At 32.5% G+C, this 24,574-nt stretch overlaps 3 protein-coding genes across 7 annotated transcripts in view; all 3 read right to left on the bottom strand.

Annotated features, from left to right (window-relative positions):
• Positions 1 to 14,600, bottom strand: part of LOC123218538 — a 28,463-nt gene extending 13,863 nt beyond the window's left edge. Inside the window, exons 1-9 of one of the 4 annotated variants that reach the window (XM_044640014.1) lie at positions 10,996 to 14,600; positions 10,401 to 10,895; positions 9,688 to 10,230; positions 8,304 to 9,062; positions 7,281 to 7,886; positions 6,755 to 7,195; positions 6,138 to 6,632; positions 5,259 to 5,852; positions 4,799 to 5,158 (exon numbers count right to left, since the gene is read on the bottom strand). In XM_044640014.1, the coding sequence (XP_044495949.1) occupies positions 5,099 to 5,158; positions 5,259 to 5,852; positions 6,138 to 6,632; positions 6,755 to 7,195; positions 7,281 to 7,886; positions 8,304 to 9,062; positions 9,688 to 10,230; positions 10,401 to 10,895; positions 10,996 to 13,860 (6,858 nt within the window). In that variant the 5' untranslated portion in view covers positions 13,861 to 14,600 and the 3' untranslated portion in view covers positions 4,799 to 5,098. Of the gene's footprint in view, positions 1 to 4,798; positions 5,159 to 5,258; positions 5,853 to 6,137; positions 6,633 to 6,754; positions 7,196 to 7,280; positions 7,887 to 8,303; positions 9,063 to 9,687; positions 10,231 to 10,400; positions 10,896 to 10,995 lie in introns of those variants that run through there. The other 3 variants (XM_044640015.1, XM_044640016.1, XM_044640017.1) reach the window with 3 other exon arrangements.
• The window catches only part of LOC123218540, a 76,141-nt gene that overhangs the window by 33,913 nt on the left and 17,654 nt on the right, over positions 1 to 24,574 (bottom strand). The gene's annotated exons all lie outside the window — the stretch shown is intronic.
• Positions 21,391 to 24,574, bottom strand: part of LOC123218541 (probable disease resistance protein At4g27220) — a 36,735-nt gene continuing 33,551 nt past the window's right edge. Inside the window, exons 5-9 of one of the 2 annotated variants that reach the window (XM_044640024.1) lie at positions 23,888 to 24,493; positions 23,364 to 23,802; positions 22,747 to 23,241; positions 21,851 to 22,441; positions 21,391 to 21,731 (exon numbers count right to left, since the gene is read on the bottom strand). In XM_044640024.1, coding sequence (XP_044495959.1) covers positions 23,371 to 23,802; positions 23,888 to 24,493 — 1,038 coding nt within the window. In that variant the 3' untranslated portion in view covers positions 21,391 to 21,731; positions 21,851 to 22,441; positions 22,747 to 23,241; positions 23,364 to 23,370. Of the gene's footprint in view, positions 21,732 to 21,850; positions 23,242 to 23,363; positions 23,803 to 23,887; positions 24,494 to 24,574 lie in introns of both variants that reach the window. The other variant, XM_044640025.1, reaches the window with a different exon arrangement.

The following is a 24,574-nucleotide window of genomic DNA, read 5'->3' as shown; positions in this document are numbered from 1 at the left end:
GTGGTTTCCGCTCCCAAATCTCTAAGTTTTTTCTTCACCCCTCCCTTTAGTTATTAGCGATTGACACAACAGATTGAATGGACAACGCTTGTCGTCTAGAGATTTGGACAATGAAGCATTGTTCAAAACTCATCCTCTAGACGACTTCGTCTCATTCTTTAGCCGTTTGTCCACCATTCGTTTAAGAAAGTAGCCAGATTTCAGGTTTGATATCCTGGAGGGGAAATGAATTTTTCAAAACTTAATCAAGGGGGGAAATGTAATTTTTTTAAACTAAGAGGAGAATGAAATATAATTTTAATTATTTTAATATTACTAATAAAATAATAATTTTACCCTTTAATTTTAATAGAAAATTTATGGGTGTATCTTAATAAATTAAAACTTAGATGGGTATTTAAATTTTTTATCTATCACAAGTATATATTTATCATTTCACCAAAACTTGGGTGGGAATTGTCGTTCTCCCTTTAAATAACTTGTGTCAAAGTCATCAAAAGGAAAAAGGAGATTGCACCTACTCATGTTTTGCACCATAACCCTTGGGGTTGTTTCTTATGTTGATTTAATGTTATAAAGCTGCTGAAACCTGCCCGAAACCAATATAAAGTTGTCATTATTTGTTAACATTCAAGCGGTCCTCCATCACATTCATTCGTGTGATGCTTTATTTTGCGAAAGATAAATGATAAGAATGTGAACAAATTATGAGAGTCCACTAAGTTAACATTATTAATGTAACAAGGACAATACATTGTATTATTAATGTTTTCATAGTACACTACAAATGCAATTTCAATACAATTATTCTATACTGTACCCAAAAGACTAAACAATTAGTGAAGGATGCTCAAGGTTGACCCTCTCCTTCAATGGTCAATGATGTCGTGAAAACGAGCAAGGGGGTCGGATATCTTGCTCATTTTCAATTGGGAAAATCACGATAAAAGCATTAGCAATACAACTAGTGAGGGAGAGGGTATCAGCAAGATGGTTGACGATGCCACGACGTAAATCATCGAGAATAATGGTTGTCGGAAAGAAATAATATATTTTGTGGGGGTATAACTACATGTTTTGAAATTTGAGGGGAGTGATTGGGATGGGGTAGGGGGAGGGAAGGAAGTTTTCAAAATTAAATTGGGGAAATTGTCAATTATTGCCACCCAAGGTAGGGCTGGATTCGAGCCGAGCCGAGCTCGGCTCGCAGCCAGCTCGGGCTCGGCTCGACTTTTTAAGGGCCGGCTCGAGTTCGGCTCGAGCTCGACTCGAGCCGAATTCGGCTCGGCTCGAGTTCGGCTCGGTTCGGTAACGGCTCGGCTCGGCTCGTTTTTTATATCAAAACGACACCGTTTTGTATATATATATGGATCAAAACGACGCCGTTTTGTATAAAAAAAATTTTAAAAAAATATACCGAGCCAGCTCGGGCTCGGCTCGAGCTCGATCGAGCCGAGCTGAGCCCGGCTCATTTCGGGCTCGAACCGAGCCGAGCCGAGCTCGAGCTCGAGCTGGCTCGGCTCGAATCCAGCCCTAACCCGAGGTTTGGAGTGATTCCAAACTTCCCCCTGCAATGTTTAAAAAACATAAATACCCACAATTCTATTAAAATTCTTTGTTATAATTAGGGGTATAACTTTCATTTCACAAAAAATTTTAAAAAAACCAAAATTTTATTTCATTTCTCTTTATTAATTTAAAAAACTAATAATTTTCTCTCACCCAAAAGTTTGAAAATTTCACTTTACCCCTAGGGTTTTTTTCTTCTTTTTTCAACTGTCGAAATTTGTTCCCGTTGTCAATTGACTTTTCCAACATCTTCTTCTCCTATCGTCGACCTTTCCATCATAACATTTTTGTCAGAAGAAGACAATTTGTCTTTATTCGACCAAAGATCAGCATTGGAAAATTCTAGAGATGTCGATCTTCAATTAATTTTATTGAAGATCAGCATCTCCAGATGATCCACCGTAACATTTTTATTGTTTATATATTTCATATTTATTTTACATATTTATATTAAATTTTTAAAAACTATAATTCAATTAATTTTATTAAATAATATATATTTATAATTAATAAGTTCAAAATACAATCCAAACTCAATGAAATGATATTTTTCAATTAGGTTTGGTGTGGTTTGATTTGAAACCTAAAATGATTTGGTTTGGTTTGAAAATTTTTCAAATCGTTTCTTTTTAGTTTGGTTTGAAAAAATTTACAAATCGCACCAAACTAGATCGTGTACACCCCTATTAACATTTAAAACATAATGGGGAGGTTTTTGTGATTTATGAGTCTTATCATTTTTCAGGAGATTAAAAGCGAAGAAATTAAAAAAATAAAACCGAAAATATTGAGAAGAAATTTTAAAAGCCAAATTTCTAAATGAGCGCTTAATCCCTCTGCTCGCTCCTGTCGCCAACGACAAACCGACCTCTGCCGCCATCGATGGCGAAGCCATCCGTCGTATGCTTTCAACTCCCGGTTGCATCTTCCTTTCAAATTTTGGGTATTTGCTCTTGCTTCTTAAGCTGCCACAAGTTTCTAGTTTATGTTTATATGCTGTTCAAAGTAGATTTTTTTTTTTTTTTGAATTCATGGTTTTCAAAAGTTTGATGCAATGGGTTGCACTACATATTTAAACATGGATTCATCTTTGTAGTTTGCAAACTAATCTGGTTTGAAGGACCTTAATTGTATTTTTTATTTTCAATTTTGAACTATGGTTTATGCATTTTAAAATGGTCAATGGACTATTTCTTACCTAAGTTTTAGCTCGAATTTAAAAGTACAATCACGGTAGATGAAAAACCCAAATACCTATCCATCCCTAAACTTCCGTTAAAATTGTCATTTAATATAAGGGCAAAATTTTCATTTAACAATAATATATAAAAATATATAATCATATCTTATTTTTTCCTCAGATTTTACAAATTAACATTTCACCCCAAACCTCAACTTTGAAAAGTGACTTCCCCCCTCTCAAGTCTCAAAGTTTTTTTTTTTTCACTCCTCCCTCCCACCATCGGCGGTAGTCGAAGGGCCCAAACTTTGCTTGACAACATTCGTCATCCTTTACTAGACAATGAAGCGTCATCTAGATCTCTGAATGACAAAGCATAGTCCAAGGACAACACTCGTAGTCCAGATCTAGGCGACGGTTGTCATCCAAAGGTCCTTCTTTAGATGATGACGACTCATTCGTCTATCGTAAGGTTGCCATTCATAGGTGAAAGTGGTCAAATTTCAAGTTTGGTATCCTAAGAGGGAAAAGTGAATTTTTTAAAACTTAATTCTAGAAAAAATTGTTAGTTTTCCAAACCAAAAGAAGGAAATAAGACATAATTTTAATTATTTTAATATTACTAATAAATGATAATTTTACTCTTTAACTCTAACAGAAAATTTGCGGTGTGTCTTAACGGATTAAAACTTGGGTGGGTATTTGAATTTTTCATCTGACACAAGTATATATTTGTTATTTCACCAAAACTTTGGGGAGAAATAGTCTTTTGGCCTTTTAAAATGGGTAAAACTATATGTACTAACAACATGAACTAATTTGTTTACTAATTTTAAAATATATATAATTTTAAATTTACGATTTTAGTTGTTGTCCTGATCAGAGTGTGGTCTAGTAAGTTTAGTTGTAACGTATTTGATTACAATGTGTTGAGTGATTGTGTTGAGGTCAATGGGCCTGGTACATTTAGTTTGAACATATTAGATGTATTGAAATGATGTGCTGACATTTTCCCACCTAAGGTTTGCCCTAAAACCAATTTTCCAACCTTATATTACATAAAAAACATTTTACTAGCCAAAATCAAACTCAGTTAATAAAAAACCCTAAAACAATGAATAGTGAAATTACTATTTTTTCTATACTATTTAAATTATTATATAACTCAAAATTAAGAAAAATATTTACAAAATATTTTAAATATCCAAATTGCTAAGAACCCAATTAATTTGTCCAGGGCATTGTCGACGACTTGATGCATGATTTCCCCCAAGGTATTATATTATATCTATTGTTATGTTATTGATTATTTTGATAACTAGAATTCAGCAGAATAAATGTAAATGATACAAGAGAGTCTCCCCTCCTTCCTTATCACCTCTGTACAATCCTTTGTTTATGTAGGGGAAGAGATAAAGTTACATATAATTATGTAATTAGGTTAAATAAACCTTAATACGATGATTATGAAGTTCTAAACCAATTCCATTTCCTATGGAAGGATAAAAGTATGCAATGGTGGCATCCCTATATAAATCCCACAGAGGTAAAACATGAGAGAAATATTTTGTATATATGTGCATTTTATATTGTTTAAAAATTTTAAAATAAGACCGATTAAATAACATGTATATTTTTAGTTGCCAAAATGAGTATTATTACATGTACAAACAATGATATATCATCATATAGTTAAATAACTTTAAGTTAGAAATAAAACAATACTTAATTACATAAAATTGTATATATTAATTGTGCACATAATTTTATTGTTGTCAAAATAAGTTTTGAGTTGTAAAAGCTAAAACTAAAATCATAATGAATTATGTGTTCAAAATGAACAAAATCTTAAGAATAGACCGAGTTAGTATATAAATAGTTCAAAATGAATTATGGTTGACCTATATGTAGACGGCACATATTAGCAATTGATCACATAGTTGATTACCTTTTTGGTATGAGCTCTGAGAGAAGAAGTTTCATGACACAACAGAAACCACGACAACTAAATTGTACCAAGCTTATCGCATGGATAGCTTTAGCCTGAAGTGAAGATCATTAAATATCCCCCATTTGACTTTATAATCATTGTTGTTCCTGGGAGAAAGAATTCAATAAAGCATACACACTGAAGTAAACAAACTGCATATTGTGTCTTGTTTGCCCAAAATGTTTGGCAACTTGTAGAAATTGGCATACATAAAACAAATTCATCTACAACAACAGAAAAAATGTATATACAGAGGGCATTCCACTTTCAACAAAATGTGAAGATAAAATCAGTTGAGATAGTAGAAACAGAGTCCCTCTTCACCTGGAGGAAACGGAGCTGTGGTATATCACACACCATTAAAGGAATGACTTCAATCTTCTTTGGAGTACTGCACATTCTGTAATCATAAAGCATAGCTGATTTGATTAAGAAATTAAAAGAAAACATGAATTCAATCAATTTAATTCATCAAACAACAGAAATGCATGATGTATTTTGGTGAGTCAATCATATTACCATATTTTTGAACAAATATTGTATGGTGGAATTAAGGTTGCCTTCCCAACATTCTTCTACTGCGTCCTCTCCTCCATCTGTCAACTGTAGTCTTTGGAGACTCGGTGTGCTTAAATCTCCAAGACAAAAAGTCTCCATCTTCAAGCATTTTCTGACTATTACTATTTCCAATAATGGAAATTCAAAAGAATTATCCCCACCACAAAAGCTTTTAAGGCTGGACAAACAGTGAAGTTCCAAACAATCCAATTTGCCGAAAACAATTGAATTCACTACTACTTCATCTCCCCAATGTGTTATAATTTCCACCATCGATTTGCATTCTGAGACATTCATTCTTTTAAGTGGATTCAGAGTTTTAGCTTTTGAGGGGGTCAGTAAATATCTCAACCCATCACACTTGGAAACTAGCAGAGTTCCTAAATTCTGGAGAGGCAACATTGAGAAACAGGAATTTTCTAAACTGCTACATTCTGACACTTTTAGAGTCCTGAGATTTTGAAAGGCATTGCAAGGCTGAAAATTTCCTCTCCACAGATGCGATAGCCTGGGCATTTCACATAATTCTAGTTCTTTCAAGCTAGGGAATGCGTCCTGGGAAATCAATCAATCACAAAAAGAGTGTTTAACCAAAAAATAAAATGATGGCAATGTTGAGATCTGTGATATTTGGGACTTACTATATCCATAATGATAATGATGATAATGTTGTCAGTAAGAAAAATTCTGTATTACTAATAATAATAATAACAATAATAATCTTTTAAGAAATAAGATAGAATAAGTTAAAGACAGAGTCAAAATTTTGCAAAATTAGTAACAGTGCCTTATACCTATTAAATTGTAGACATGATTTAATTGAGTACTTGATGCTCATACCTTGTAAACAAAAAACAGTGTTTGTTGACTCTCTCCATCACTCCCTGGGATGCTCAATGATTCTGAAGCAATGATCTTCACGTTATTACATCCATGCACCTTCAACACTTCTAAATCTGGCCATTCTGAAATATGTTTCTCCGGGTAGAAACTTTTGAGACTTGGTAGCATCTTTAGATACAACCAGGTTAATTTAGAAAACACAAACCTAGGGATTGTTTCCTCCTTGGCGAAATTTTCCTCCACCATGACAGAGCTTTTCTCAAGTACTTCAAATATCTCTTCAACTGAATCACAGTTTTGCACTTCCAAAAATTCTAGTTTTTGGTGACTCCCAAGCATGTTAGCCGGAAAAACACTTACGAGTCTTTTACAAAATCCTACGGTCACTCTAATTAATTTTCCAAATGAATCCAAAGAGACTTGATTGTCCCATAATTTTACCAAGTGATTAGCATGGGTGATTTCCAATATCTTCAAACTAGGGAGTCTTACCTGAAGATTTCAAGATACAGTTACAAGTACAATATAACAAGCCATTATTAGCATAATAAAAAATCATAAATTACATATCAAGGATGAGAAAAACTTGAAAACAAAATGAAGAGACGGATCACCTTCTTATCAAAAAGAGATACCATGTGGGTAGAGTCCTCCTTTGCAGTCAATCCTTCAAGTTCTTTGCTTGATGCTGTCATATCACCATATATAGAACTAGAGATGAATGTTTGAATACCAGGGCAATTGTTAATCCAGAGTCCTAATAAGGAGGACATTTCTACAAAACTTGCAGTGGAATTGTAGAATGTTATGAGTCTTGGAAGATCTCTAAGCTCCAGCCAACATAATTTAGGAAACAAGATCGTTCTTGTTCTCCCATCATCTTCATCAATTACTCTTTCCATGAACGTACAATTAGATATCTCAAGCTCCTTCAGTTTGAAAAAACTTTTCAACATAGAAGGTGGGAATAAATATTTCAAATGATCAAAGCCACCGATGTGCAAGATTGTTAAATTCTGGAAGCAAGAACATGATCCCAAGGCAGGAATGTCAACCTGCATGCATATAAAATATCTGTATTATTGAACAACATTCTAATAAAATTAACTTATGTTGTAATAAGAACTGAAACAAGCTCACCTTTTCAGTGAAAAATGCAGCAAGATGAATATTGAACTCCTTCATTTGGACCTTTTGACAGTCCTTAATGATAATAGTTTCCAAGGGAGGACATTCCAAAATATTTCTTCCAGAATAGAAGCTTGTCAAGCTAGGCAATGACTCAAGCATAACAGAGTTTAATTTAGGAATTATAATTTTATCACTCACTCCATCCTTTTTCTCTTCCTTTTTGATGATTTCTTCAATTAATGCACAGTTTTTCACCTTTACCTCTTGGAGTTGAACAAGACCCAACAGTATAGCTGGAGTAAATATGGATCTCAAGCTGTTGCAATTGTCAATTTTCAATGATTTCAATTTCTGTAAGCCTGAAATTTCTTGATGACTTTCCTCCAAATCAAACACTTGTTCAAGTGACTCACAACTTTTTACTTTCAACAATTCCAGATTTTTGAAGCAGCATAACACATTGGATGAAATACCAGTTGATATATCTAAAAATGTATCCACCACCAGAGACTTTAAATTCTCGAAAAAGTTGTTTGGTAACTGACCATTCCATATTCTTTCTTTTATATTGGGAAATTCAGAGAGTGTCAAATGTTCAAAGTTACGATAGCCAACCTATGAAACAAAAAATATTAAATTATAATGACTATTACACAGCATATTGAAAAAACCAAAATCTGAATTAGAACACAAAATAATTGTTCAAAACTAACTTAGCAAAAATTTTGAACAAGCATCTTCCTTGTTTTTTAAACTTGCTTAGCATGCAATTGATTTGTGTATGTCATTAGTCAAATGAGATTCATGGAATTAACAAATTGAAATATTAGTTTGACAACCTTTCATCCTAGTCTATAGAAGATAATGCTCGTGGAATTCATGATTTTGGCAACTTTGCATTAATCTATATGGTAAAATGGAAATTATAATAATTAAAAATAAACATATTTATTATTAGTAATATTTAAATTATATATCAACAAAAATGCTATAAATGGATAAAAAACAAAAATTTTGTGAAAGAGTAAGTACCATCTTTGTAAATATTTGCTGGATGGTAGAATTGAGATCATCCTCCCAAAAAAATTCTTGATGATTATATTCTTCTGTCAACTGTATTTTCTTTAGTAATGGTGTGCTTAATGCTCCTTGAGAAAAGATTTTCAATTTTGGGCATTGACTCACAACAACTTGCTCCAAACAAGGGAATTTGAAGGAATAATTGGCTGAACAAAAGGAAGTGAGGCTTGACAAACAGGAAAGCTCCAAAGTTTTTAATTGGCCAAAAACAATCTCTTCTTCTTGGTCTCCCTCACTTGCCACTACTCCTGTCAGTAACTTACACTTTTTTATAACCAATGTTGTGATATTTACAAGAGTTTTGGCTGCTTCACATGTTAGGGCCTTGTCTAATCCATTGCACCAGTGTACGGATAAATTTTTAAGATTTTTGAAAGATGTTGAAGATGGCATTGAAATTGTCAAACAATCACATCCAAATACAGATAACTTTTGAAGATTCTGAAGAAATGAGTCCCCTCGGAAATCTTGTTTCCATATATGTCCTTGCTTGAAAGGGAATAGCTCTTTTGATCTATTAAAAATAATATCTAGTGATTCCAAACAATTTAATTTTTGAAGGAAATTGACCAGAGAAGAACCAGATTCATCATCAAAGTCACTCAACCGAAGATGTTTAAGCTTGCCAAGCCTCTCAGCTAGATTACTGCAAAGGAATGCCAATCCAAAGTCATCACCTTCTAAACGCAACATTTCCAAATTTGGTAAGACCTAAAAATCATGAAAATTAAATTAATAGGTGTAAGCATTCTGTCATCAACAAGTGCACAGCAACACACAAATAAGTAACTAGAAATTTTATATACAAACGGTACAAAATGTTACTAGTTATATACATCTAATTATAAGGAAAAACATATCTAACCAGATTTTTAATCTGGAAATAATGCAAATAATATTGTTGTAAATAGAAAAATACAAGGCCAAAGTCTTATCCACTTTTATGAGTCAGTTATTAATACAAGAAAAAAGAAATTGGTTTATAATGTGGGCAACTCAAGTCACTCACAAACTTACTTTCTTCAGCTGATTACTTTATATATATATATACATTTAAAATTTATAAATTAAATAAGAATACACTTGAAACAAGAATTGCATAAATGAACAAAAATTTTAATCACCGAAATAAATAATATCTTGCAACTGAAACATTTAATTGATCTGGTAACTGGATAGACCCAAAGAGAAAAAATTTTAATATTATCATGCCGAAGGGAGAGTATTCGTCGGTTTATTTTAATTGGAATAGAAACATTAATGTTCGGTTTATTAAATCAATCTGGATAACATAAAGATGTTGTAAGTACGAATACGGATAAAAGCAAAGTAATACCTTTTCCAAATAAAAAATAGGAGGTTGCCTCTCCTCGTCTCTTTCTTGAAAGCTAGAAAATTCAAAATCATGAACTTTTATCTTTTTGCAATCAGACATTTCCAAAGTGCTTAGCATCGGCCACTCTATTGTATTCCACCGTGGGTAGAAATATTTGAGCTCCTTTAAATAGATAAGGTAGATAGATTTTAATTGTGGAAACAAAAATGTTGGGGCTCCCATAACTTCCTCCTCAGAAACAATTTTCTCCAACCCACAAAAACGTATTTCTAGATGTTCAAGTTGCACTAGACCAGTAGCAGTAGAAACTGGAAAGAGACTATTCATACTCCGACAATCTCTAACTGTCAATCTCTTTAGATTGCGAAAGCTCAGATTTCCTTGAGTATTAGATGAAACAATAGTCAATAACTTTTCACAGGATTCGACTCTCACTACTTTTAGTTTGCAAAAGGATTTCCCATGGAGTTTTTGGTTGTGCCATATCAGCTGCAAGTTATCCAAGTCTAAGAGCACCATCTCCTCCAAGCTGGGAAAAGCAACCTGCAGCAAACAATTCATAATGTTAATATTTTGTGTACAAAAGACCTACAAGCTCAAAACAAGGAAGCTATCAAAATATTTTGTCAGATTGATCCGTTCTCAAAACCCATAAAACATTTTGAAGGCAATAAGCAACATTAACTTTTAGTAAAAGGAATAAACTAAATTACCTTTTCATCAAGGAGAGGATTTATATTCATAAAGTAGTTTTCCAAATTCACTTCTCCTTCTTCTCTCACAGTGTCTGGATGAGAAGATTTGCACAAGAATGTCTTCAAGTTAGAGCATCTCTCAATGTGAAGTTCTTTTAAGGAGGGGAATTCAATTAACTTCCCAATGCCAAAACTTGTGAGTTCTGGCAAAAATTTAAGCTTCATGTACAACAGTTTAGGAAAACTCATATCGATTATCTTTTCTTCTCCTTGTATTCCTTTTGAGTTGACTATTACTTCCATTGACTTACAATTGCTTATCACCAACTTTTGGAGTTCATTAAGACTTTTGACCATAGCAGATGAAAACAAATAATTCAAGCCATGACACTCCTCAATGCTTAAACTTTTCAAGCACTGACTATAAGAAAATATTGATAGAGATCGATCAAGCCATGTATTGTCAATATTAATTGAACACAGTTGCAAGTTCTCCAATCTTGGAAAGACAACCTGTAAAAACAAATATTGCTCTGAAACAAAACTTATGAACTAATAAGAATACTCTTTTTTACATCAAAAGAAAGTAAAAATAGAAAAATACAAAACATACCGCCAAGTTAGAATCGATCTTATTGAATTTGTGTAGGCGTTGTAAAGTCAATGAACACAGTTGATTGAACTCTATCTTATCATTCATTTCAATTTCATCACCGTGGTAATCATTTTCTTCACCAAAAAGCTCTTTTAGGTTCTTACAATCAGTCACTTCAATTTCTTGCAACTGCATAAGATTTTTTACCATGAAGGATGAAAAGAGATACTCCAATCTATCACACTTTTCTATTTTTATGATCTTTAATTTGCTAAAGGACCCTGCATTGAGTTGACCATGACATATCTTCTCCAGTTTAATCAAATTACAAAGGATCAAGGACTCCAACTTGGGAAAGGCTACCTTCCAAGCAACTGAGTTAATGATATACAAAATATCAAGGCTGTCCTTTACATGCAGATGCTTTAAATGTGGAAAACCATCCACATTGAGTTCATAAACAACACATCTAACTCCATTCATTTCCTCAAGAAAGAGATCTTCAGTCATCTCCAACAAACTTTTAATTCCTTGCCCCAAATAAACATTATCACTTATCTTCAGTTTGAATGTTCTTGAAGTTGAACTGTAATATTTATCAGACCACTTCCATTTATCTCCAACAAATAAATGATAACTTTTCAATTTCTTGAAGAAAAAGTCTTGTGGCATACCTCGAGCATCTTGAACATGAAGATGTAAAGCTGTTATGTTCAACAACTGTTTTAACTCTTCAAGGCTAGCATTTCTTCGTCCTTGATTATCCACTCCTTCAACTTCCCATTGAACAAAGCAGTTGCCCATATATAGTTCTTCTAATCGAGACAAGCAAGAGAGGACATGTGGTGCAATGTATTTAAGGTTTATACAATTGCTCAAATCTAATAACTTCAACCAAGTCAACCGTCCGATTTCTGTAGGCAACTGTTTAATGTGAGACCCCGAGAAGCTAAGAATTTCTAATTTACTTAGCTCTCCTAAAATTGTTAAATCCTCCAACAGGCAGTTGTCCAGACACAATGTTTTAAGGTTTTTTAGGCAAGAAAATGATGAAGGTAATGAAAAGAATTGAAATCTGGTAAGATTTAAAACTCTGAGTTCTTTCATTTCTTCGAAAAAAACGTCTGGGATTTGTAGTGAGTGATTTTTCATCAATAGGAAGAACAACTTTAGTTTGGGAAATTCTAACCGTTGAGGAAGCTTGTCATAAATATCTCTATAGGGTAGAGAAATAGCAGTTGAATGTTTTGGTATTTTCTCCCCCAACACCTCTTTCAAGCAAATGACATTTTGAATATTAAACATGAATTTCTCTGTCGAAGCAATCGACACAGCAACATCATGAATAATATCATGCATTTTAACAGCATGGTCATTGTCATCGTCCAACAACAAGCAAGAAGCTTTGAGATAATCTATCAAACTGTGCAATCTATCCCTTCCTTCTTCCAATGTATATACATCTCCAAACAAATTCAAACCCATACTATATTTTAATAGGTCACCAGTGGACATGCTACTACCAGCATCTGCTAGAGCACAAAGAAGAAATAGTGATTTAGCTTCCTCAATTTTCAGAAAATTGTAACTCAGCTCTATAGTAGAATATACACTTTCTTCCATATCTGGAATATGTCTTGGATTAGACCTTTTAAGTCGAGCCAAGGCATCCTTCCAAAAGTGAAGACTCTCATTTTTCAATGTATTTGCAATTGTTGAGATTGCAATTGGTAAACCTGCACATTTTGTAACAAACTCATCTGCTAAAGGATGAAAATCAGAGCTTTCTACAGAATCACCCACAATCTTCCGAAACAAATTCCATGCATCATCTTCAGATAAAGGACTTACAAAGATGTTCTTCTGAGTCTTCATATCTTTGCTTAATACATCCCTATTTCTTGAAGTTAACAATATCGTGCATGGCCTGATCTTATCATCTTTTCTTTCTTTCTCAGCATCCCAAAAAAGATCATCTTTTCCTCCTTTCTCAGCATCCCAAAAAAGATCATCTTTTCCTCCTTTCTCAGCATCCCCAAAAGGAATTCCAATTGCATCCAAATCAAGTTTTGTCCAAATATTATCCAGTATTATAAGTAAACTCTTCTCCTTCTTTATCCTGGAACGTAGTTGACTAGCTCTCTGATATTCACTCTCCTGACAAAATTCCAAGCCTAAATCGGAAGCAAGTTTTTCTTGAATTTTTTTGTAGTCTGGGGTTTGTGTTACCTCAGCAATGGCCACCTCATGGAATAACTTGTCTTCCTTCACCTGCCAAGCTACTTTTTTGACCAGTGTAGTTTTGCCCACACCTCCCATCCCATGCACCCCGACCATGTTAACATTAACATCCTTCAATGTGTCCAAAATTTCTTGCAAAACTTGCTCTCTGGAATCAAAGGCCTTGTAGCCTCTGACATACATGGATTCTGTCCTCTGTAGAGCAGGACGGTAGGAAACACTACGGAAGTTGCCTTTCCCTAACAGATCGGCCCCACTCACTGCAGCTTTCACCGCCTCCTTTCCAAGCTTGTAACGTTGAATCAAATTAGGACATGACTTCAATTTTAAACAGCTGCCCTTGTTTGCTTTATCTTCATCCTCAATGATGGCTTTTGCTACCCTTTCAGTAAACTCATCTACATCACTCAACCATTTCTTAACAGCTTTATAAATCTCTCCCCCCTGTCTTTCAGCTAACTCTACAGGTTTCTCCACTGTTTCTTTTTTATTTCTGAGTTCCTCGACTAGTTTTTTGAGGTCGTTGATGTAGCTCTGGTACTTGAACACATATGATATATGCTGTTTAAGCAAATCGCATGCCGACACTGTAGCTTCTGATGCAAGTTGCGCGGCAGTACTCGTTACTATTTCCTCAGCCATTGCCGATAAATAATTGTACAGACACACTCACTCTCTCTCTCTCTCTTTTTTTTTTTTTTTAAAGTAAAGCTGTACAATGAAAGGGTACTTAGGAGGCAAGGGAAATGAAAGAAAAAGAATTGGAGTTGGACAAAATTATATAACAAAAAATTCAGTAAATGTTTGAGAGAAAAGCTTAATAAACAAAATCTAGCTTCACACTGAGAATAAAAGCATGGCTAATTAATAATGAAAACAAAGAGAGAAAGACACACAACAAACAACTATCAAAGTTAAAGTTTTTTAAGAGCAAACCCTGAATGAACGTAGTCTAGCTTGTAGCAAACAGATAGCAACGAGCAATAATACTAAGAGAGGTTGAGAGAAATGCTAAATTTGTTCTTTTCTAAGGAATTTATTGATACTGAGTATAAAATGATAGAGAATTGTTAGTTAAAACAGGGGAAAGGAAAATTATAGAAAAGTAATTTGAAGCAATAGACAATTAAAAGAAATTAATTATAAGGGAAGGTTTAGAACAAGTACAGCTTGATGGCTTGATCTGTATGTATGTTTCTCTCAAAAGCAGAGATAAGTTTTCAAGCATCAATGATTCAATGAGTGTCGGATGGCAGATGAAGAAACTGAAAAGATAGAAGATTCAACGCCCAAGTGATCCTGTAATTGCGGTCTTTCAAAACTGAGTGGTTGGCTTAAAAACCGTCTCACCCACAGAATGTATAAATTACACTTTACCATTCAAAGGACAAAACCTATCTCTTTTAATGGGTGATGACAATCAAAGGCACAATATCAAAAAGTTAAATTAACATACTAACCATAACTGTTTAAATTTTGAAAAACTATCATAATACCCTCAAAACTTTCACTAGTGAATTGGTTGTATCCTGCCTAAAGCAAATGCTAGCACCAAATAATTTTATTTTTCATCTATTCTCTTTTTCATTATTCTCTCTAAAATTATTACGTTGTGGTTTTTAAGACATTCTGAGGCTCAAAACTCTCAATCTAATACCTAAATCGAATCTATCTTCGATAATTCTCTACCTCTTAAATCTAAAACAACTCTACATATATGCACAACTCATAAGCTCTCTATTGAGTTAACAAAATATCAGTGAATAACTTTAAAATCTTATCAATTTCACGATTACATGTAATACGATCTTTTCATTAATTAATATCTCTCAAAACTGAGACATAAATACATATTTATCTAAGTAAGTTCTCAGTATGAACTGATATCCATTAAAAGGATTTATTTTATAGACACTGTAATAATCATCCCTATGAAAATCTCCAATCGTATCGGTCTAGTAGATACGTATACAACGTATACTTATGTATTGCACTAAACCATTGGCTAACAATTTCGACATGTAGGAATTGTTATTACTTTTCAATAGGGTTGCTTAATACTATGATAATCTTTTCACTACTACTTGTTCCCTTAATCAATGTAATGTCAGGATTACAGATGATTTTACAATGAGTATTTAATGTGTACATACAGTCTCACAATCAGCTATATGATTCTCTCATTATATTTTTATCATTTTAAAGATTTATCATTTTTACGATGATAGTATTGAATCACAAATATGAACAAATGATAAAACCTTTTTAATAATAATAATAACAACAACAAATATTCAATTATATATGCATAAATCAGATTGTCTCTAAGACATAACTCTACCGTGATGTTGCTTGAGCTGCATTTTTTGGCTTTGTCACAACTTAAGCTGCATCACTTGGGTCATGATTTGACTAAATTGAGGTTTTTCATGACTGAAACATTCCATCCCAAGGTCTTTTATGACTTTCACCAAAGTTGGCAAGTTTTGTATTGTTGGTTTAATGGGTTGGCATGGCAAGTAAAAGTGGTTCGGCAATGTGATAAGATGAGAAGTTGGTTTTGTTCGTGTAGGTTTGCTTTGGTGTCATTTTGATTTTTTTTTTTTTAGTGATTTTGATTTTTATATTTGGTTTTGGTTTAGTGACACCTTGATTGTCATCTGGGTCACAACTTCTGACTAATTTTGTTTTTGTCAAAGTTTTAAGAAATTAAATGACTATTATACATTTTTATTATTAAAATTAATAATAAAACTATACGTATTTATTTTAAAATATAATTAAATATATATATGTCATCATATAATTAAATAATTTTGAATTAAAAATTAAATAATTATCAATTATATAATAATATATATAAGTATATCTCTTTATATATATTTAAAATAAATATATATAATATTAATTTAAATTTAATAGAGGTAGACTGAGTAAAAAATATAATTTATGCATTTAACATATGATAAAGTGATTTTAGGCCCATCTTGGATCAGTTTTTCGATTTAACAAACTTTCAAACATCGATATAAAGACAAAAATGGCCGAGTTTTTCTCATAGCTGACAGCTAATATCTACCTACGCAGGATTAATTTATAAAAATGGACCATCACCAATGCATACCATAATGACGGCTTTTTGAGTTTTCTATACTAATTTTTTAGTTTTCTCCATAAAAATAATGATAAATAAATAATAAGTCTTGATTTATCACATTATCTTTTGGTTTTTTCGTAAAATTAATAATAAATTTTTATTACTTTTTAATTCTTCATTGCAGTAGTCAATATTTTTGGATTTTTCATATCAATTATTTGAATTTTCTATATAATAATTAATAAATAAATAATAATTTTAAAAAAAATTATAGATAGTATTGTAGTGGACCGAGGGGCTTACGGCACAACTTGTGGGTTATTATAATACATCCAAACCCTCGAAAGTTGTGCCATAAAAAGGCGGTTTAGACTGAGCGCGGGCACATTCCGTATTACTTGTCTGCCACAGCACATTAAAAGAACAAATATAATTTAAATAATGGAAAACAACTTTCCCACCCAAGCTTTAGTTCAAATTCAAATACATCCACAACAAATAAAAAAAGCAAACACCTATCAATCCTTAAATAATAGTTAAATTTTTTGTTAAATATAAAAGTAAAATCGTTACTTAATAATAATATTAAAAAATATATAATTTTTTTTCTCCTTAAGTTTTAAAAATTAATATTTAACTCTCATACTTAAACTTTGAAAAGTAGTTTTCCCTCCTAAATCCCTAAGTTTTTTCTTCACCCTTCCCTTTAGTTACTAGTGACTGACACAACGGATTGAATGGACAACGCTTGTTGTCCAGAGATTTAGACAACGAAGCGTTGTTCAAAACTCATCCTCTAGACGACTTCGTCTTATTCTTTAGCCGTTAATCCACCATTCGTTTAAGAAAGTAGTCAGATTTCAGGTTTGATATCTTGGGGGCGGGGGGAATGAATTTTTTAAAATTTAATCAAAGAGGGAAATGTAATTTTTTCAAACCAAGGGGAAAATGAAATAAAATTTTAATTATTTTAATATTACTAATAAAATAACGATTTTATCTTTTAATCCTAATAGAAAATTTATGAGTGTATCCTAATAAATTAAAACTTAAATAAGTACTTAAATTTTTCATCTATCGTAAGTATATATTTATCATTTCACCAAAACTTGGGTGGAAATTATTATTCTCCCTTTAAATAATTTGTGTCAAAGTCACAAAAGGAAAAAGGAGATTGCACCTACTCATGTTTTGCACCATAAACCTTGGGGCTGTTTCTTATGTTGATTTAATGTTATAAAGCGGTTGAAACCTGCCCAAAACCAGTATAAAGTTGTCATTATTTGTTAATATTCAAGCGGTCCTCCATCACATTCATTCGTGTGATGCTTTATTTTGCGAAAGATAAATGATAAGAATGTGAACAAATTAGGAGAGTCCACTAAGTTAACATTATTAATTAACAAGGACAATACATTGTATAATTAATGTTTTCATAGTACGCTGCAAATGCAATTTCAATACAATTATTCTATACTATACCCAAAAGACTAAACAATTAGTGGAGGATGCTCAAGGTTGACCCTCTCCTTCGATGGTCAATGATGTCGTGAAAACGAGCAAGGGGGTCGGATATCTTGCTCATTTTCAATTGGGAAAATCATGATAAAAGCATTAGCAATACAACCAGTGAGGGAGAGGGTATCGGCAAGATGGTTGACGATGCCACGAAGTAAATCATCGGGAATAATGGTTGTCGGAAAGAGAGAATATATTTTGTGGGGGTATAACTACATGTTTTGAAATTTGAGGGGAGTTATTGGGATGGGGTAGGGGGAGGGAAGGAAGTTTTCAAAATTAAATTGGGGAAATTGTCAATTATTCCCACCCAAGGTTTGGAGTAATTCCAAACTTCCCCCTACAGTGTTTAAAAAACATAAATACCCACAATTCTGTTAAAATTATTTGTTATGATTAAGGATATAACTTTCATTTGACAAAAAATTTAAAAAAAACCAAAATTTTATTTCATTTCTCTTTATTAATTTAAAAAACTAATAATTTTCTCTCACCCAAAAGTTTGAAAAGTTCACTTTACCCCTAGGATTTTTTTCTTCTTTTTTCAACTGTCGAAATTTGTTCCCGTTGTCAATTGACTTTTCCAACATCTTCTTCTCCTATCGTCGACCTTCCCATCATAACATTTTCGTAGGAAGAAGACAATTTGTTTTTGTTCGACCAAAGATCGGCATTGGACAATTCTAGAGATGTCGATCTTCAATTAATTTTATTGAAGATTAGCATCTCCAGATGATCCATCGTAACATTTTTATTGTATATATATTTCATATTTATTTTACATATTTATATTAAATTTTTACAAAATTATAATTCAATTATTTTTATTAAATAATATATATTTATAATTAATAAGTTCAAAATACAATCCAAACTTGATGAAATTACATTTTTCAATTAGGTTTGGTGTGGTTTGATTTGAAATCTAAAATGATTTGGTTTGGTTTGAAAATTTTTCAAATCGTTTCTTTTTAGTTTGGTTTGAAAAAATTTACAAATTGCACCAAACTAGATCATGTACACCCCTATTAACATTTAAAACATAATGGGGAGGTTTTTGTGATTTATGAGTCTTATCATTTTTCAGGAGATTAAAAGCAAAGAAATTAAAAAAATAAAACCGAAAATATTGAGAAGAAATTTTAAAAGCCAAATTTCTGAATGAGCGCTTAATCCCTCTGCTCGCTCCTGTCGCCAACGACAAACCGACCTCTGCTGCCATCGATGGCGAAGCCATCTGTCGTATGCTTTCGACTCCTGGTTGTGTCTTCCTTTCAAAATTTGGGTATTTGCTCTTGCTTCTTAAGCTGCCACAAGTTTCTAGTTTATGTTCAAAGTAGATTTTTTTTTTTTTTTGAATTCATGGTTTTCAAAAGTTTGATGCAATGGGTTCCACTACATATTTAAACATGGATTCATCTTTGTAGTTTGCAAACTAATCTGGTTTGAAGGACCTTAATTGTATTTTTTATTTTCAATTTTGAACTATTGTTTATGCATTTTAAAATGGTCAATGGACTATTTCTTATTTAAGTTTTAGCTCGATTTTAAAAGTACAATCACGATAGATGAAAAACTCAAATACTTATCAATATCTAAACTTCCGTTAAAATTGTCATTTAATATAAGACCAAAATTTTCATTTAACAATAATATATAAAAATATATAATCATATCTTATTTTTTCCTCAGATTTTACAAATTAACATTTCACCCCAAACCTCAATTTTGAAAAGTGACTTCCCCCCTCTCAAGTCTCAAAGTTTTTTTTTTCACCCCTCCCTCCGGCCATCGGAGGTAGTTGAGGGCCCAAACTTTGCTTGACAACATTCGTCATCCTTTACTAGACAATGAAACGTCATCTAGATCTCTGGACGACAAAGCGTAGTCCGAGGACAACACTCGTAGTCCAAATCTAGGCAACGGTTGTCATCCAGAGGTCCTTCTTTAGATGATGACGACTCATTTGTCTATCGTAGGGTTGCCATTCGCAGGTGAAAGTGGTCAGATTTCAAGTTTGGTGTCCTAAAGGGGAAAAATGAATTTTTTAAAACTTAATTCTAGAGAAAATTGTTAGTTTTTCAAATAAAAAGGAGGAAATAAGATATAATTTTAATTATTTTAATATTACTAATAAATGATAATTTTACTCTTTAACTCTAACAAAAAATTTGCGGTGTGTCTTAACAGATTAAAACTTAGGTGGGTATTTGAATTTTTCATCTGACACAAGTATATATTTGTTATTTCACCAAAACTTGGGTGAGAAATAGTCTTTTGGCCTTTTAAAATGGGTAAAACTATGTGAACTAATAACATGAACTAATTTGTTTACTAATTTTAAAATATATATAATTTTAAAATTACGATTTTAGTTGTTGTCCTGATCAAAGTGTGGTCTAGTAAGTTTAGTTGTAACGTATTGGATTACAATGTGTTGAGTGATTGTGTTGAGGTCAATGGGCCTGGTACATTTAGTTTGAACATATTAGATGTATTGAAATGATGTGCTGACATTTTCCCACCTAAGGTTTGCCCTAAGACCAATTTTCCAACCTTATATTACATAAAAAATATTTTACTAGCCAAAATCAAACTCAGTTAATAAAAAACCCTAAAACAATGAATAGTGAAATTACTATTTTTTTTATATACTATTTAAATTATTATATAACTCAAAATTAAGAAAAATATCTATAAAATCTTTTAAATATCCAAATTGCTAAGAGCCCAATTAATTTGTCCAGGGCATTGTCGATGACTTGATGCATGATTTACCCCAAGGTATTATATTATATCTATTGTTATGTTATTGATTATTTTGATAACTAGAATTCAGCAGAATAAATGTAAATGATACAAGAGAGTCTCCCCTCCTTCCTTATCTCCTCTGTACAATCCTTTGTTTATGTAGGGGAAGAGATAAAGTTACATATAATTATGTAATTAGGTTAAATAAACCTTAATATGATGATTATGAAGTTCTAACCCAATTCTATTTCCTATGGAAGGATAAAAGTATACAATGGTGGCATCCCTATATAAATCCCACAGAGATAAAACATGAGAGAAATATTTTGTATATATGTGCATTTCATATTGCTTAAAAATTTTAAAATAAGACTGATTAAATAACATGTATATTTTTAATTGTCAAAATGAGTATTATTATGTGCACAAACAATGATATATCATCATATAGTTATATAATTTTAAATTAGAAATAAAACAATACTCAATTACATAAAATTGTATATATTAATTGTGCACATAGTTTTATTGTTGTCAAAATAAGTTTTGAGTTGTAAAAGCTAAAACTAAAATCATAATGAATTATGTGTTCAAAATAAACAAAATCTTAAGAATAGACCGAGTTAGTATATAAATAGTCTTTTACCTATATTTATGGTTGACCTATATGTAGACGGCACATATTAGCAATTGATGACATAGTTGATTACCTTTTTGGTATGAGCTCTGAGAGAAGAAGTTTCATGACAACAGAAACCACAACTAAATTGTACCAAGCTTATCGCATGGATAGCTTTAGCCTGAAGTGAAGATCATTAAATATCCCCCATTTGACTTTATAATCATTGTTGTTCCTGGGAGAAAGAATTCAATAAAGCATACACACTGAAGTAAACAAACTGCATATTGTGTCTTGTTTGCCCAAAATGTTTGGCAACTTGTAGAAATTGGCATACATAAAACAAATTCATCTACAACAACAGAAAAAATGTATATACAGAGGGCATTCCACTTTCAACAAAATGTGAAGATAAAATCAGTTGAGATAGTAGAAACAGAGTCCCTCTTCACCTGGAGGAAACGGAGCTGTGGTATATCACACACCATTAAAGGAATGACTTCAATCTTCTTTGGAGTACTGCACATTCTGTAATCATAAAGCATAGCTGATTTGATTAAGAAATTAAAAGAAAACATGAATTCAATCAATTTAATTCATCAAACAACAGAAATGCATGATGTATTTTGGTGAGTCAATCATATTACCATATTTTTGAACAAATATTGTATGGTGGAATTAAGGTTGCCTTCCCAACATTCTTCTACTGCGTCCTCTCCTCCATCTGTCAACTGTAGTCTTTGGAGATTTGGCGTGCTTAAAACTCCATGACAAAAAGTCTCCATCTCCCAGCATTCCCTGACTATTACTTTTTCCAAGAATGGAAATTCAAAAGAATAATCCCCACCACAAAAGCTTTTAAGGCTGGACAAACAGTGAAGTTCCAAACAATCCAGTTTGCCGAAAACAATTGAATTCTCTACTACATCTCCCAAATGTGTTATAATTTCCACCATTGATTTGCAATCTGATACATTCATTCTTTTAAGTTGATTCAGAGTTTTAGCTTTTGAGGGGGTCAGTAAATATCTCAACCCATCACACTTAGAAACTTGCAAAGTTTTTAAATTCTGGAGAGACAACATTGAGAAACAGGAATTTTCTAAACTGTCACATTCTGACACTTTCAGAGTCTTGAGATTTTGAAAAGCATTGCAAGGCTGAAAATTTCCCCTCCACAGATGCAATAGCCTGGGCATTTCACATAATTCTAGTTCTACCAAGCTAGGGAATGCATCCTAGAAAATCAGTAAATCACAAAAAGAGTGTTTAACCAAAAAAGGAAAGACGATTAATTTCGCTGGGTAGCAATATATATGCTGAGATCTGTGATATTTGGGTCTTACTATATCCAGAATGATAATGATGATAATGTTGTCCAATAAGAAAAATTCCGTATTACTAATAATAATAACAATAATAATCTTTTAAGAAATAAGATAAAATAAGTTAAAAACAGAGTCAAAATTTTGCAAAATTAGTAGCATTGCCATCTACCTATTAAATTGTGGACATGATTTAATTGAGTACTCGATGCTCATACCTTGTAAACAAAAAACAGTGTTTGTTGACTGTCTCCATTACTCCCTCGGATGCTCAATGATTCTGAAGCAATGATCTTCACGTTATTACATCCATGCACCTTCAACACTTCTAAATCTGGCCATTCTGAAATATGTTTCTCCGGGTAGAAACTTTTGAGACTTGGTAGCATCTGTAGATTCAACCGGGTTAATTTAGAAAACACAAACCTAGGGATAGTTTCCTCCTCGGCAAGAATTTCCTCCACCATGCCAGAGCTTTTCTCGAGTACTTCAAATATCTCTTCAACCAAATCACAGTTTTGCACTTCCAAAAATTTTAGCTTTTGGTGACTCCCGAACATGTTAGATGGAAAAACACTTCCAAGTTTTTTACAAAATCTTACAGTCACACTAATTAATTTTCCAAATGAATCCAAAGAGACTTGATTGTCCCATAATTTTACCAATTGATCAGTATAGGTGACTTTCAATTTCTCCAAACAAGGGAGCCTTACCTGAGGATTTCAAATTACAATTACAAGTACAATATAACAAGCTATTATTAGTATCATAAAAAATTATAAATTAGATATGAAGGTTGAGATAAGCTTGAAAAGAAAATAAAGGGACGGATCACCTTCTTATCAAAAAGAGATAGCACGTGGGTAGTCCTCCTTTGCATTCATTCCTTCAGGATCTTTGCTTGATGATGTCATATCACCACATCTAGAACTGGATATGAATGTTTGAATACCAAGGCAATTGTCAATCCGGAGTTTGAACAAGGAGGACATTTCTACAAAACTTGCAGTGGAATTGCAAAATGTTGTGAGTTTTGGAAGATCTCTTAGCTTCAGCTGGTATAATTTCGGAAACAACATTGTTCTTGCTCTCCCTTCATCTTCATCAATCACTTTTTCCATAAACATACAATTAGATATCTCAAGCACCCTCAGTTTGAAAAAACTTTTCAACATGGAAGATGGGAATAAATATTTTAAATGTTCAAAGCCACCGATGTGCAAGATTGTTAAATTCTGGAAGCAAGAAGATGATCCCAAGGCGGGAATTTCAACCTGCATGCACATAAAATATCTGTATTATTGAACAACATTCTAATAAAATTAACTTATCCTGTAATAAGAACTGAAACAAGCTCACCCTTTCAGTGAAAAATGCAGCAAGATGAATATTGAACTCCTTCATTTGGACCTTTTGACAGTCCTTAATGATAATAGTTTCCAAGGGAGGACATTCCAAAATATTTCTTCCAGAATAGAAGCTTGTCAAGCTAGGCAATGACTCAAGCATAACAGAGTTTAATTGAGGAATTATAATTTTATCACTCACTCCATCCTTTTCCTCTTCCTTTTTGATGATTTCTTCAATTAATGCACAGTTTTTCACCTTTACCTCTTGGAGTTGAACAAGACCCAACAGTATAGCTGGAGTAAATATGGATCTCAAGCTGTTGCAATTGTTAATTTTCAATGATTTCAATTTCTGTAAGCCTGAAATTTCTTGATGACTTTCCTCCAAATCAAACACTTGTTCTAGTGACTGACAACTTTTTACTTTCAACAATTCCAGATTTTTGAAGCAGCGTAACACATTGGATGAAATACCAGTTGATATATCTAAAAATTTATCCACCACCAAAGACTTTAAATTCTCGAAAAAGTTGTTTGGTAACTGACCATTCCATATTTTTTCTTTCATATTGGGAAATTCAGAGAGTGTCAAATGTTCAAAGTTACGGTAGCCAACCTATGAAACAAAAAATATTAAATTATAATGACTCTTACACAGCATATTGAAAAAACCAAAATCTGAACTAGAACACAAAAT

Source organism: Mangifera indica, chromosome 6 (assembly GCF_011075055.1).
Source record: "Mangifera indica cultivar Alphonso chromosome 6, CATAS_Mindica_2.1, whole genome shotgun sequence".
Classification (NCBI taxonomy): domain Eukaryota; kingdom Viridiplantae; phylum Streptophyta; class Magnoliopsida; order Sapindales; family Anacardiaceae; genus Mangifera; species Mangifera indica.
Note: the sequence above shows the minus strand (reverse complement) of the source record. Positions and strands in the feature narration are given on the sequence as shown.